Here is a 15,823-nt window from a genome sequence, read left to right as displayed (position 1 = left end):
AGCTACAAGACCTCACCATGCAAAGCTGTGGTACATGCCGAGAAAGAGCAACAAGTGCATGGAGGTATTTTTCTCAGGGCAGTTTTCTAACTTCAGGTGACAGTTATGACAGCACATTCTTGATATCCATGGTCTGGTGGCGGCCCTTTGACTCCAACTCTTCTAATTAAGTATTATTAATATTGTGAACAGCAAGAGGCCCCGAGGTGAGAAGGAACGGGGAGGGTAGAAGAAACAATTAGGAGGCCAGTGTGGCCAAAATGAGTGAAGAAGTTGGTGAGGCTGTTAGATCTCTAACCGCCAAGGGCCTTAGAGATCTGGGTAAGTAGTTTGGATTTTACTCTAAGCCTAGAGGAAAGTCATTGAAAGGACTCAAGAAAGCAAGTGGCGTAATATGGAAAGTGGATTTCTGTGGGCAGAATGGAGACAGGGAGGTTGATGAGGGGGGCAGATTTAATAATGCAGGTGAGATCTGGTGATGTTGGTCAGAGAGGTGGCGGTGGAGGGAAGGGAAATGGACTTCAGGCCTTGCAAGGACCTGCAAGAGAAACACGTAGACACGGAATGCTGGGCGGGGTCTAAGCACCGCAGGGACGGGGTATCAAGTCCTGGAATCGGGAAACAAGATAGGGGCGAGGGTTCAGAGACTGGTGGAACTGAGGTTCCTAGCGCTGATAACATGGATCCGGGCACGAATGAATGCCGTAGCAAAGTCCCGAGCTCTTGCTGTGGAAGGGGAACTTTTGTTTCGTGGCTTCTCATGGGAACGGGTCATGGCTCTGCTCGAAACAGAACAGCTTCGACTCCGAGAAGGCAGGTTCCATTGTAGGCAACACAGCGTATGTACAAAATACCAGCTACAAACACATACCACCGATCTTACAAAGAGAAGATAGTTATCAGAGAGAAGACAGATTCGCACAGGGCTCATTCCAGAAAGATAGAGGATTGCAACATGATTCAGCCACAGGCAGCATGTTTCAAAGTGCTTTGAGGTGAAACAAAACCTTCAGAAGAAGTCAGCTGACACTCGGTGTTTAAATATTATAGGCTGGGTGAGGGCAGAGACAAATACTGCAAGGCACGGTGAAGGCCTGAGAGCAAAAACTAGACATCCTAGCTCAAGACTGAAGAAGGGTGTCTCGAGGTGGGAATGCCGACTTGATTGCTGGGGGACTGGCTCTCTCCGTCACTCAGAGGGGTCCTGCTGTGGACATCAGGACTCATCAGCTTTGCCTTAATTCCTTATATAACTTCACAGGGGGAAAACCTGAGTTCACTGTCAGTACCCGAGACTAAGTGAGTCCTCAGTCAACCCTTGCTATCCGAGACTACAAGCCCATCTCGACTCCAGTCTGCCATCCCCTTCACACCACCACTTCGGTTAACCTCCTCCCCTTCTGTCTCCTCCCGTATTCCCACAGATACTTCACCCCAGCCCCACTGGTTTCCACCATTTCCTGAGCATGCCCGGCTTCTTTGCGCCTCCAGATCTTTGTGTTCATTGTTCATTCTCCTCCCCTCCCTGTGCTTTCCTTCCATTCAGGGACTTTGTCTCATTGACTACCATGGCTCTGGGGCCTCGATGGTACCTGGTATCTAGTAGGTACTTAACTAAGCTTGTTTCTCTGGCACTCTTGGAAATTTTATAAACTAGCACCCTGTCCTAAGTCCCTTTCTGCTTACACCAGCTGGAGTGAATTCTGTTGTTGAACCCTGACCGGTTCAGAATACGCTACCAGAAGCGGATGTGGGCCACAGACTAAGGCCTTGGGAATTGGGGATTGGCTATCTGATTTAATTGGGTTTAAAGGCAGGAGAACCTGATTACCATTAGTGACTGGACTAGCTGGTAGATGGGTACCGAGATGAAACAGTTGTTAAATCATCACCTGTGGTCATCTGGAATAAAATGCCTATTCAAGGCAAGCCTTTGCCTGACTGAGTGTGACAGAATAATATGGGAAACATAAATAATACAAGAAAAGTGGGGGGGGGGTTGGCTCTAACTTCATGAGAAATTTTTATAAAGGACAGAGATAGGGCTTTAATATCTTCATTCAACGCAGTTAGGAAACCAGAAGTTTCAGTGCTTGCACTAAAAGAACCCGTTATTACTTGTATCTTTAGGACTCACTTCATGGATCTATAAGAATAACATGAAATGACTGAAGAATCAAACACGGAGAATAATCCTGCAGGATGCTAAGTGACAACATAGATATAACTTATGTGAGGTTAATTAATTTCTCAGTTATAATTAACTGAGAAAGAGCTACCTATACTTCAAGAATTGAAATGTGGCACTCAGGGGTATTCATATAATTAAGAGCACCCCAACTTCCTACCAAACATCCTGTCTCAGGCAAACTAGCCCCCAAACTCGTATGATGAGGCTGGTTTTGCCTTGACGAGAACCCTCTAATGTTCTCACTTGAGGTAGCTGTGTTGCATGGGGATGCCAATTCTTCTCAGACCTTGAGAGGTCCCTAAACCTTAACTAAAGTCAGAGTTCAGCATATCCCACAGGGCCTATTACAAAGTCAAACAGAGGAAAAGGTTTACACAGCAAAAGAACTATAAGATATTGCTAATTTACAATGGGGAATGCCTGTGAGCATGGATTTCACTGATGTAGGACCAGAGGGGAAGAATCAGAATTTTCAACTGGGCCGATTATAACAATACGGGCACACTTACTAGAGATTCCAGTTTCACCAGATGACCTGGAACAGCTAGGAATGAGTCTAGCTGATTGCTAAACTGGTTGACTGAAACCTGGCTAAAGGATTGCCTATGGCAATTGAAGTTGAACGCCAGAAATTCATTAGTAAAATGAGGAGGAGGAGATCCAAAGATCTGAGGCGATAGAGTGTTGGAGAGGATTTTTCATACGCAACACACTCATCTACCTCCCAACTGTGCCTCCTCAAAGTCTGTAATGGCAGCGCCAAGCTGTGCTCTTCCCCAAATGCGTAGTGGGCTTCCGGTTTTCTATTTTGGTCAAGAAGCAGCAGCATGCCAGCCCTTCTACTGGGCTCTTCCTACCACAGTGTTCACTCCGTGGACCAGTCAGCTGGCTCTTTCTCCATCTGCTAGTGTATCTGTCTCAACTATCCAGCTAGGAAATGGAGAAATAATCTCAAGGTTGGATCTGTGGGCCTACCAGGACTACCGTGAGATGGATTTGAGTCAGATTGCATTCACCACCAGACTTAATGCTTCCTGCTCCCCATCCCCTCCAAACTGACTGCAGGGGCTTTCAAGGTCATTGGTGCCTGGTTTTCCCTCAGAGACTTGTCCATTAATTCCTGAAAGATAGGGTATTTCTCTTTTTCTAGCGCCTGACTATCCTGGAAAATGGCTACAGACTACTTTGGGGGCAGGCTAAGAGGAAGAATTAAGAACAGAGTGTGAAAAAAAAAAAAAAAGAACAGATGTGTGATTGCAGGGCATTCCTCAAGGAAAGCCATCTTCCCTTTAGTCACAGGCCCTGGTTCTGCGAACTGGCTACTGTGGTGACTCAAGTTAAGCCTCTAGTCACCAGTTTTTATTGAAAAATAGAACCTTAGTGATCGTCCCATCTATTTTGGTTCGAGAGAAACTATGGTCAATTAAACCATTTTGATCATCACTGCAGCTCTGTTGCCTGTTACCGCAATTCTGGAAATGAAAAACTACCACTTGGCCTCTTGTCCAGGGATCCCATGATCCCCACGGAAATCAGGAAGCCATTTCAAAGAAAGGATCTCCTCACTCCATTACCTGGGACATGACTCTTGTGCAACCCTCACCAATGTATTTCTTGGTACTCATGATTCATGGCCATCTTTCCAACAAACCACACCCTGTCTTACGGGAAATTTTCTATGAACAGTTAACTGAGAGAGAAATTCAAACCTTTTATACGTCAATTATACCTCAATAAAGCTAAAGTTAAAAAAAAAAAAAGAAATTGAAGCCTGACTCGTGGATGTGCATAATGTGTTCCTATCAGCCAGAAGGGGAATGGACAGCTGTAGTTTTGTAAACCCGTTCGTAGTTTTCTAACACTATAACCGCTTGTAACTGTTCCTTTGTATTTCAGATTCCTCATTAGATCTTAGGCTTCTTGAAGGCAGGATTATTTCATTATACATCGTGCAACGGGAAGGAAAATCCTTCCTCTGGCAGGGAGGCAATTTCTATCCCATTACCAATGAACTTACCCATTGTATTTAGTGTAGAACACAGAAGGGTCTTAGAGAAAGGAGAATAGATCGCTTTAAGCTTAATCAGGTGATGCCAATTTCGGCTGCCTCACATACATGTAGTTTCTTGAGCAAATCCAACACAGTCTTAGTACTCAGTATGGATGCAGCTATTGATCTGACAAGTGCTTTTTTCTCTATCCAAAATGTAGAGGACACCAAAGGCTTCATCCGGCAGAGGAAGCAGTACACTTTCACCATCTTAGTGTGAAATCAGCTCTTCTTAATGATATAAGTTAGTCCTCGGGTCTCTTGATCATCAGCTCACCATCCCACAGCTCACCCACACGTCCCCTCTGTTGATTGCCTCATATCCACACACCAGTTAATTCTCCAAACTGAATTTACCCTAATAAACAATGGCTCAAATAGGGTTGGTATGTATGCGGTCTGGTTGTTTACCTCTGTTTGCTATTCGCTGGTTTTACATTCTCTTGGCTGTTATTTAAGTAGGTTTTAGGAAGGGAGTGAAGGTAGATGGGTGTTTTAAATTAATCACTGTTATGTGGAAGCACCCAGCATTTCATAAAAAGACTGGCGTGTTTTGCACTGTTCCTAGTTGCATTCCCCTATGTAGATCCAAGTCTCAGGGTGGACCCAAAGCCCGTGTATACACTGGCATTGCTAAATACATTTACAAGACTTAAAAGAGTGGAAAGTAGGTAGTTCAGCAATCCCTGTGGGGGCGCCTGGCTGGCTCAGTTGGAAGAGTGTGAGACTCGATCTCAGGGTCATGAGTTTGAGCCCCATGTTGGGTATAGGGATTACTTAAAAACAAAAACAAAAACAAAAACAAAAAAAAACAACTTAGATCCTTGTGGTTGCTAAATACATACTGAATGAGAGGCTGCCTGTATATGCTTTGCTCCTTCTTTCTGCACATTCCTCCAAGATTGTCCATCCGGCCAACTCTTCCCTTTGTAAAGTCTCAGCCTAAACCCTTCCTTCCCTGATTCTCCAGGACTGGCAGATGTTGCAGCCGTACCAACATTAACCCAATCAGAATTGCCATTTGTAACTGCTACTCTGAATGTCTGTCTCTTCATTCGATTTTAAGCTTCTTGAAGGCAGGATTGTGCCACTATATCTTTGTACCCTCTGCACCAGCAGAAGGACTCAATAAAATACTCCTGAAGTGAATGAAAGAATGCTGTACACTGAGGAAGCTATTAAGATGAATTAGATATGAATTCTGCACTCAAAATACTTACAGTCCAGTAAGAGAGAGAATGCACATAAAAACACATAAGGCAGAAGTACCAAGTACCATAACAGGGATAAAAATCAAACTCTGTGGCTATGCAAAGGAGGGAAGCAATTCCACCCAGGTGGAGGAATCTCTGAGATGTTGAGAATATCTAGGATTTCCCATTTTATTTATTTTTAAAAGATTTTATTTTATTTTTTTAAAGAATTTGTTTGTTTATTTGACGGAGAGAGACACAGTGAGAGAGGGAAAACAAGCAGGGGGAGTGGGAGAGGGAGAAGCAGGCTTCCCGCTGAGCAGGGAGCCCAACACTCCTGGGGCTCGATCCCAGGACCCCGGGATCATGACCTGAGCCGAAGGCAGACGCTTAATGACTGAGCCACCCAGGCGCCCCTAAAGATTTTATTTTTTATTTTTTTAAAGATTTCATTTATTTATTTGACAGAGATAGAGACAGCGAGAGAGGGAACACAAGCAGGGGGAGTGGGAGAGGGAGAAGCAGGCTTCCCCGCAGAGCAGGGAGCCCGATGCGGGGCTCGATCCCAGGACCCTGGGATTATGACCTGAGCCGAAGGCAGACGCTTAATGACTGAGCCACCCAGGCGCCCCTAAAGATTTTATTTTTAAGTAATCTCTACACCCAACACGGGGCTCGAACTTACAACCCCCAGATCAAGAGTCACATGCTCTACCAACTAAGCCAGCCAGGTACCCCTAGGATTTCCCATTGTCAAGATGCTGATAGAGATAGGGAAAATGGAGTAAGTTAGAATATTCCAGGTTAAAGGAAGAGCATCAGCTAAGTTCCACAGGCAGGAAGGCTTATGGTACATAGAAAGAAGAGAAAGATGGTTAGTTCAGTTAAACAGGTATGTGTATTGTATGTATTGTATGTTTTATTTTCAGGGCCTTGAATAATACATGAAGTTTACATTTCTAACTTTTGAAAATGTACATTAATTTATAAATTAACTTACAGGATGGCTGAACAATCTGTCCTCTAAACCAATACAAATCCTATTTAACTCATAATAAAGCTGAACTATGAATTAATTTATCATGTAAACTGGTTTTTAAATTTTTAAAGTAAAATATGTGCATTTGCTGGGATATTGGGATAAATTCAAAATAAATTTCAATTACACTGAACATTCTACTTTCTAACTTCATTTTTTTCACATACCATTTCATGAACATGTCCCCAGGGCATGAATTATTCTACAGCTTCCTTTTTAATGGGTTGGATACATAGTGTTCCATTGTATGCATATAGCAAAGTGCATTGAGTCAAATCTTTACTATTGGAAAATTAGGTCAGTCCCAATTTTTTGTTGTTGTTGTAAATAATGATGTGTTGAACATTGTTATGTATAACTTTTTGCACCTGATTATTATAAATTTCTCTAAATGGAATGTCTTGGTCAAAGGATTAAAACCACTTAAAGAATTTTCATACATACTGCTAAATTTCCATTCTAATTATATACTCTCTCCAGCTGTGAATGAGGGTGCCTGATTCCCAACTTTAACAATGCTAGGAATTTTGGTTTTTCAAAATTCTTTGCCCAATTTGATAGGCAAGAAATGGTACCTTATCTTAAATTTTTGAATTTTTCTGATTAATAGGGAGGATAAACATATTCTCCGAGGTGTATTTGTCATTTCCCTCCTCTTTTTTCTGATTTGCTTTTTCATGTAGGAATTGCATGTAAGTTCCATAAAGTTAGGCAACTTTTTTGTATGTTCTGTTTACTGCTATATCCTTAGCACCCAGCTGGAACAACAGTAGGATTCTACTCAACTTTTTTTGAAGGAATATATATATATATTTAATATTTTATTTATTTATTTGAGAGAGAGAGAGAATGAGAGAGAGAGAGCATGAGAGGGGGGAGGGTTAGAGGGAGAAGCAGACTCCTTGCTGAGCAGGGAGCCCGATATGGGACTCGATCCCGGGACTCCAGGATCATGACCTGAGCCAAAGGCAGTGGCTTAACCAACTGAGCCACCGAGGCGCCCCTATATATATATTTTTAAAGATTTTATTTATTTATTTGACAGAGACACAGCGAGAGAGGGAACACAAGCAGCGGGAGCAGGAGAGGGAGAAGCAGGCTTCCCGCCGAACAGGGAGCCCGATGCGGGGCTCGATCCCAGGACCCTGGGATCGTGACCTGAGCCGAAGGCAGACGCTTAACGACGGAGCCACCCAGGCGCCCCAAATGAATATATTTTCTAACTGGGTGTTAATCTTTCAAAACATTTGATTTGCAAAATCTACAAATGAAATGATATTAATTCTTCATCTGGCAAACAAATTACCTAACTTACCACTTCTTTTTTAGTTTTGTTTATGGTACTTTTTGTCAAAGGGAATCTCTAAAACTAATTGATTTAATATTTGGCAGTTAAAAAGTCCCTTTTCTTTTAAAAAAATTTATTGATTTAGATAACTTGATTTTCAAGTTAAAAAAATCCCATTGGCATTCTGATTAGATTTTTGAGCAATAAATAAATAAATTGAAGCAGTATCTTTATAATAATGAATATTTCCACTCAGAAATATATGTTCATTTAAAAAAAAATCATTTATGTACCTCAGTTAAGGTTTGTAAGTTGTAGCGTCTGAACAATTCTTTTTATCTTTATTTCTAAACTTCTTTGTTGTTGGTATTTGAATGAGATCCTCTCCACTAGATTTTCTGGAGTGCTGACTGATACAAGAGCTGTTAATTTTTGTGTGTGGAGTTTGGAGGGCTGTAGTCATTATACTGAATTCCACTGGTTATAATGACTCTTTAGGCAATTCTCTTAGATTTTGTAGAATACTATCATCCAGATAAAGATGATTTAATCTTGCTTCCAAAGTTATATATTCTATTTGTTTACATTGGCTAGAGCTCTCAGAACAATGTTACATTGTAGTGGTGACAACTGACTTCCTTGTTTCTCATTTTAACAGTGGTTCCTCTAGCATGGAGTATAAAGTTAGCTGTTGATTTGAAGAGGAGTGGGTGGGTGAGTGGGTGTGTGTGTGTGTGTGTGTGTGTGGGTGAGTGGGTGTGTGTGTGTGTGTGTGTGTGTGTGTGTGTGGCGCGTGCGTGCTACAGAGGTATCTTAATCCTAGTTTGCTAAGGTGTTTTGTTTTTTTTTAATAATCAGGAAAGGACGTTGAATTTATCAACTGCCTTTCCAAATTTTATCAACCACATGTATTTTTTTTTCTCCTTTAACCTGTTAGTGAATTTTATGAATTCTAATATTGAACCATGGTTCATTCCTTGAATTCAGAGGGCATACCTTATTTTATTGCCCTCTGCTTTACTGTGCTTTGCTTTAGATTTCACAGACATTGTGTTTTTTACAAACTGGAAGTTTGTGGAAACCCCATGTGGAGCAAGTCTACTCGCGCCATTTTTCCAATAGCATTTACTCACCTGAGTTTCTGTGTTTGGTAATTCTCATATTTCAAACTTTTTCATTATTATTATATTTTATGCTGATCTGCAATCAGCGATTACAACTTGCTGAAAGTTCAGGTGATAGCATTTTTAGAGCAATATGATATTTTAAAATTAAGGTATGTACAATTGTTTTTTAGACATAATGCTGTCGTACACTTAATAGACTACAATATAGTGTAAACATACCTTTTACATGCACTAGGAAACCAAAAAATTCATTGGACTCACTTTATTGCAATATTTGCTTTATTGCAGTGATCTGGAACTAAATCTGCAATATCTCAAAGGTTTGCCTGTACATAAGTTAGCCTCGAAATGCACTGTGATTTATATTTGCTGTTGATTCGTCTTCCTAAATATTTTTACTCTAGGTTAATATTTATTTCTCTGAGCACATCCTGATCTCTGAGCACATCCTAACTAAGATGCGAGAAGGGTAGCCAGCAGATGCATCTTGGCAGAAAGAGGAGTGTGTTTCAGATCTGAAATTTGCCACAGTTAATCCCACATATAATGAAACTGAATGGCCATACAGAGCCTCAGTTTCCAGATTACTTACCCTTTGGGGTTTCTTTCCAGCTCGTTTAAAAGTGTGTGATCACAGTATTCAAAAACTAAATGCATTTTCCTTTTTCTCCTGAATACCTCAATGAGGTTCACAAGGTTTGGGTGTTTTAATTGCTGCAAAGGAATTGAAATCAAAGTTCGGTTATTTGTTTCTCCTGATAGTTTCTCCCCAGATCCCTCACAATTTAAACAGAAGGCCTTGTTTATTATTCTCTGTGCATCTCTTGTGGATAATTTTATTAAGGTTACTCACAAGAGAAACTACTTTAAGGTTGAAGAAAAAAAGAAGACATTTTTCTTCTTCTTCTAAAGTACCTGTAACAGATGGTAATTAAACTGCCTGAATCTCTCCAGAGATAGCAAATAAAGTACACAACATAAAATATTGGACACTGATACCATAAATACTTTATGGATTTTGTGAAAATTCTAAATATCCAAGTCATAAAGGAACCTGGATAAAAGACAGAGGAGATGGAATTATTGAGTAAAAGGTTATAAAAATTATCAATCCCCATTTAGCTTGCATATTGCCATGGATTTAATATAAATGTCAGCTAGATTATTTATTTTTAAAAGATTTTATTTATTTATTTGACAGAGAAAGACACAGTGAGAGAGGGAACACAAGCAGGGGAAGTGAGAGAGGGAGAAGCAGGCTTCCCATGGAGCAGGGAGCCCGATGCGGGACTTGATCCCAGGACCCTGGGATCATGACCTGAGCCGAAGGCAGACACTTAACAACTAAGCCACCCAGGCGCCCCAATGTCAGCTAGATTTAAACGCAGTCTGAATTTTAGTGTTGGCTCTCAGAAATACTAGAGCCCAAATTTCAAATCTGATTAAACTTCCTATTGTAGGAGTCCCCACAGTGTGTTTTTAATTTATCATGTTTTCAGCTCTGTTCTTTGATTCTATTGTTTTCTCTTATGCTTAGATGTTTTATGTGTTAAATTCTATCTCAAGCTGGAGCATTTCACAAGGCAGCCTCTGTTTAATGTTGTAAACCAGAGGAAAAATTCTAATTAAGATAACCCATCATAGAGTAACTATATAATTTATCATCCTATCAGGGTAAGGAGTATAAGACAAGACTGTCCCAGGAAAACAGGCAGATACGGTTTCCCTGCCTATAACCAGGGTGACCATATAATTAAGCATGCAAACCAGGATGCTTTTGAAAGAGGGTGCTAACCAGACTGGACTCCGGGACAAAAGCTATAAACCAGGATATCTGATCACTCCCACTTACATATAACTCATCTTCCCTGTTTTCCCAGTATATTAGATACATCACTTTTCAAACCCTATGCCACTTACTCAGAAAGATACCTATATAGAGGGAACACAGGATTTTGTATATAGCAGGAGCTGCAGAAATATTTTGTAGGCCCAATAGCGATAGCATCCTCTACTTCAGTATCTGTAAGCATGGTTTCAGGGGGGAAAAAAAAATCACCCTGCAACTATGTGCTCAACAGTTTGGGAAAAAGGACTCTATTACATATTAAAAATACGTCTAAATATGTCTAAAGCACAAAATCAATTTGCCATTGCCTGAAAGAGCAGAGAGGCAGAGTGGAGGAAACAGGCCACACAGGTAAGCCAGCTTTGTGCGACACTGAAAGCCATGCAATGGAAGGGAAACAGTGGCTTTACCAGGAGAGTAAGGGATTCATAGAAGCTAACCTGGTTGAATCTGTCTTTGGGTAGATAAGCAATTTATATCCCCTTTGCAAAGGAAATTAACTTAGCTCAGAAAAACAGTGACTTGTATAAGTAACATAGGCAATAAGGAGGACAAAAATCAAATCACATTTAAGTAACAGGAGGATGTGCGGAAGGTAAGGTAAGTTTATCATGGAAGGAATCTGCTCCTGGTGCGCGGAGGGCAACATATCGAAGCTGGCAAGAAGTACATTATGAGAACCATCCCCAGACACCAAGCTGAGGTGGGATCTGGCTACTTCTTACCTGAAAGTCCATTCTTAAAATGTGGGCATTGTGACCCAGGAGGTACTACCTGAGCGTTAACCTTCCTTGCAGACATGAGGAGGAGGGAGGTGGTGGATAAAAAGCATTACTTTTATTAGACAACAACTCGCAGTCCTTTCCGACACACCCTGTAAGCTTAGCTCTGTGACAAAGCTGGCTGGCTAACCAGCGCCTTCTGCCGGCTGTGAGGTAACAGTGAACCGGTTTTTACGATGGATGTAATCTTGAAAACTCCGTGCGTATTAACTTATATTTTAAACTATTAATAGTTTGAGGAAACCTGCTGTAAATAACACCTGAAAGGACAGATAATATGATAATTATTATATTCCTCTAAAACTGATTTCTGGGGTTTTCCTAAAAAAAGATGACCCGTGTCAAAAGTAAACGTCAAAAAAAAAAAAAAAAAAAAGTAAACGTCAGCTGTGTGTTCTTGAGGAAATCACACTTTTATTACTCAAAGTGTGGTCTACCAAGCACCGTCTGTACCATTGGGGAGTTTACTGGAAATGCTGCATCTCAGACTGACCACCGACCTTTGACTCAGAATTTTGTGTTTTAGCAAAGTCACCTGGGGAATTCCCACATTAATTCTGCACATTAATGTTTGAGAAGTGCTGTTCTGTGCCTCAGTTTCCTCTCTGATAAGATAAGGATGCTGGATGGGAAGCATCCCTAAGTTCTTTTATGGTTCTAAAACCAGAAGAGTTCTAGGATAGGAAAACACTTACATTGAAGACTTATGAATCTTACATGTCAAATCCTTTCAGAGTAAAAACAACTTTAGGGACGTCTGGCTGGCTCAGTCTGTAGAGCATGTGATTTGATCTCTGGGTCCTGAGTTCAAGCCCCACGTTGGGCATAGAGTTTATTTAAAAAAAAAAAGCTAACAAAATCTTTGTGGAAAATGTGTATACATAGCTGGGGCAATACTCAATATGCCTAAGAACCAGTGGAGAGCAGGAAGGACTACCCCATATCGATGCCTACAGGGGCATGGGTCCAGTCCTGTGGGCTCCTGTGCCAGGAGATGTTCTTTTAGTTGCTGGTTTGTGGGGAGAAGGATTTGGGAGGGGTGTAAGGCAGAGCAAGGCCAAGGCAGGGGAGGGGGTGGGTAAACACTGGGCCAAAGGACTTAGGACAGTGGATATTTACCAACCAGAATGGAAGTACTTCAATATCAGAACTGCCAAAAGTCCAAAGTAATAATTTATTTTCCATAGTTGCTGATACCAAGAAATTAAGTCCAATGAGAAAAAAAAATCACTTTAAAATTCATTCAAATTGTAATGTTGGCATACATATTTCATCCAATACCATGATGTTATAGATATACAGAGAAAGTGAACCTACCTTCAACATACGTATTTCTCTTAGTGCTATTTTCTTAACAACTGGTTCATCTTCAGATTCCACAAATTTTTTAATAGCTACCACTTGTCCAGAGGTTTTATTTCTGCATTTGAATACAACCCCATAGGACCCTTCTCCAATCTTAGCTAATTTTTCATACTTTTCCATTATAGTTGAAAGGACTTAAATTACTGTATTGATTGACTTGCAGCACAATGTTACATCTGGAAAATAAGATGACTCAAGCTTAATCAAGTGATCAAGGACAATGTTCTCACAGTCTCGTACATAAAACCGATTTACTTAGGATGCCAAAGATTTATTTCCACCAATTAATTTTAAATACACTTAAAAATATTTGAACATTATTTTGGTAATTCAGTTGTCTTAATGTGGTTCTTCCAGCTACTGCAAAGATTTTTATATTTCTTATAATGGGTCTGCCTTTACCTCAGTTGAATTAAAGAATTTGTGGAAAGGAACATTATCTAGTCTATTTTCATTATCCTCAAGTAAATGATGAAAATATGGTGCTGTAAAATCCAGCTGAAGGAACATTTAATACTCTTGCATTCAGTATTTATCTTTTCCCTCTTCACCCCTTGGACTAAGGGAACTAGGAAGAAGTGAGAACAAGACACGTACAAAGTGCTATACTTCCACCTGGTGGAGAGAAGAAAGAGTAGATGTGGACTGTGGAATAAAGCTGCCATTACAAACAGTGACATCTTTCTGGCACACCATTTATTGCTCTTAGCTTTTGTATGTATGAAGGAACAGATCCTTAAATTCTTAGCTCCCAAAGAAAATAAAAAGCACAAAAAAGAAGACAGGTCTCTCTAATTTTTCATGAATGCTTTCTTTTATCTTCATTTCCATGGAAATATTTAATTTTTCTGTCCTGCCTCACCCACTTGTGAATTTCATAGTGATTGGAATTGCATATTAAATAACAAATAAGGCCAACATTATTAAATAAATCAGTCTAGGAATTAAAAATATAAAAATTCGAATAAGTCTCAAAAATCCCACCCCACTTTATCCAGCAGAATCTTAATATAATCTAATAGTGATAATAGTTAGCACTTAAGTAACATTGTCCTATGAAAATCACATCTTATGTGTACAACCATTTTATGAAGTGCTATTTTTATCCAATTACGTGGATGATAAAACCGAGACAAAATGAAGCTAGTATGGAGTTAGAACCCAGGCAGTCAGGTTCCAGAGATCACAATTTGAATCACTACGCTATACTGCCTCTCAGTTAATTCAAAAGAATGAAAATCCAGGCCTTAGTAATAATAAAATGTCAAGTGAAAGAGTTGACCACTTTATAAATTTCTCATGTTTCAAATGAGTACCCTTCTTTTCTTTTTTTTTTTTTTTTTACTTCACTAACATCTCTTCCATCCACAGATTGTCTCAATGGAGAAAGAAATCATCTACACTTTCTTGCCACCATAGAAATACACAACTGGGAAAAGTGTTTACCTGGGTAAATGACTATTACTAAACTATTCTACAATGCTACATATATTTTTTTGGAGATTTATTCTCTTATGAAAGGGAGAAAATGGAAGCAAAAACACTTTAAAAACATGGAAAATTCATCACAGATCATGTTCTGAAAACTCTATTAGTTATACTGAATTGTTACATAGATATTATTATCTTAAATGTGTTTAGATACAAACATGCATACATTTGTTCTTTAGCCTAGTTATAGGTGATACGGAAGAAAACAGTAGATACTAGGAATTTGCTTTAGAAAGTTATTGGTATAAATCTTTGTGGATTTATGAATTTAACCTGCTTGATAAGCCCTATGGTTACTGGAATAAACTACAAATATGCCAAAAAGCTTAATTATGGTATTTAAGTCAGTATTATTTTATTTCCCTCTAGGTAGATGATTTGATCTATTGATCTATGATTTTCTTTTTTTTTTCCCCAAATGGTTTAATAGTGATTGAGTTCTCAGACTAATATTTAGACCTCTCAGTCACATCAACCAAACTTCTGAATATGATAAAATAAAGCACCAGAAAATAGTACTTTATCTGGTAACCTCTCAATAGTATCTGTTTTCTAAAGCCTTTACATGTTCATGGAAGATGAGTCTGAGCATGCAGGCAGGAGTTAGACCAAGGCAGAAATTCCTCAAAGGGATTTATGGCTCTAATTCCAGCTTACTAGGAATTCTTACTCTACCAGAGTAAGAAGCAGTAATTCCTAATATCTTACCTGAGGTACAGACCAACTATGTTTGATGACTATCTCTACACAAATAGAATCATCTCGAAATCAGTTTGTTTTAAATTAAATGCCTTCTTTCCTATCCTCTACCCCTACCCAAAGTTCTCAAACCTGCTCCACATTACACCTAAATGGCTTGTGAAGACGTATATGGTGGAGAACTTTGAGATAGCTGAGGATAATGGTGGCTATCTAAATCAAATCTCCTCACATAGCTTTCTCGAAGCTGTAGAAATCAACCAGAACAATAAAACCACATAAATGTAATGCTTCCAAAATAACAGGAAGACAGAGGAATTTACAAACTTAAGTAGAAAAGTAAACTCCAAATTCTGGAAGAGATATCTCTTAAGGTCCCACTATAAGCCTTTGCAGAGAGCAAATACAGGAATGGGGTGGGATCTGGAAAAACTGTGAAGAGAGAAGAGGAAATGAAGAGCCTAAGATAGACTTAAAATCGTCCCCCCTCCATCCCCTGAAGAGAAAATACATCACAAGTGCAAAAATATTAAGTGTGTCCTGGTAGATCAGAGTATTTGCCCCAGGGAAGGGACGTAAAAGTCATGGATACTGAGGGGGTATCAGTCAGTGTGACACTACTCTTGGACAAGAGGGAAGGGAGAGGCTTATCAATCTCTATCAGAGACTGGATAGTGAAGGGAAAAAGAAGCAAGAAGGATAAACTTGTGCCCCTGCAAGACAAAAGAGAACCCCAAAACTGAAGGACA

The 15,823-nt window shown here is 39.8% G+C and overlaps 1 protein-coding gene across 1 annotated transcript in view; it reads right to left on the bottom strand.

Moving 5' to 3' along the window:
- Window positions 1-15,192, bottom strand: part of CDKL4 (cyclin dependent kinase like 4) — a 40,515-nt gene extending 25,323 nt beyond the window's left edge. Inside the window, exons 1-2 of the mRNA XM_006728029.3 lie at window positions 12,837-15,192; window positions 9,481-9,602 (exon numbers count right to left, since the gene is read on the bottom strand). Of these exons, the coding sequence (XP_006728092.1) occupies window positions 9,481-9,602; window positions 12,837-13,004 (290 nt within the window). The 5' untranslated portion in view covers window positions 13,005-15,192. The remainder of the gene's footprint in view (window positions 1-9,480; window positions 9,603-12,836) is intronic.
- Between the last annotated feature and the right edge of the window lie 631 nt (window positions 15,193-15,823).

This window comes from Leptonychotes weddellii, chromosome 10 (genome assembly GCF_054177405.1).
Source record: "Leptonychotes weddellii isolate Sample4059 chromosome 10, ASM5417740v2, whole genome shotgun sequence".
Taxonomy (NCBI): Eukaryota; Metazoa; Chordata; class Mammalia; order Carnivora; family Phocidae; genus Leptonychotes; species Leptonychotes weddellii.
Note: the sequence above shows the minus strand (reverse complement) of the source record. Positions and strands in the feature narration are given on the sequence as shown.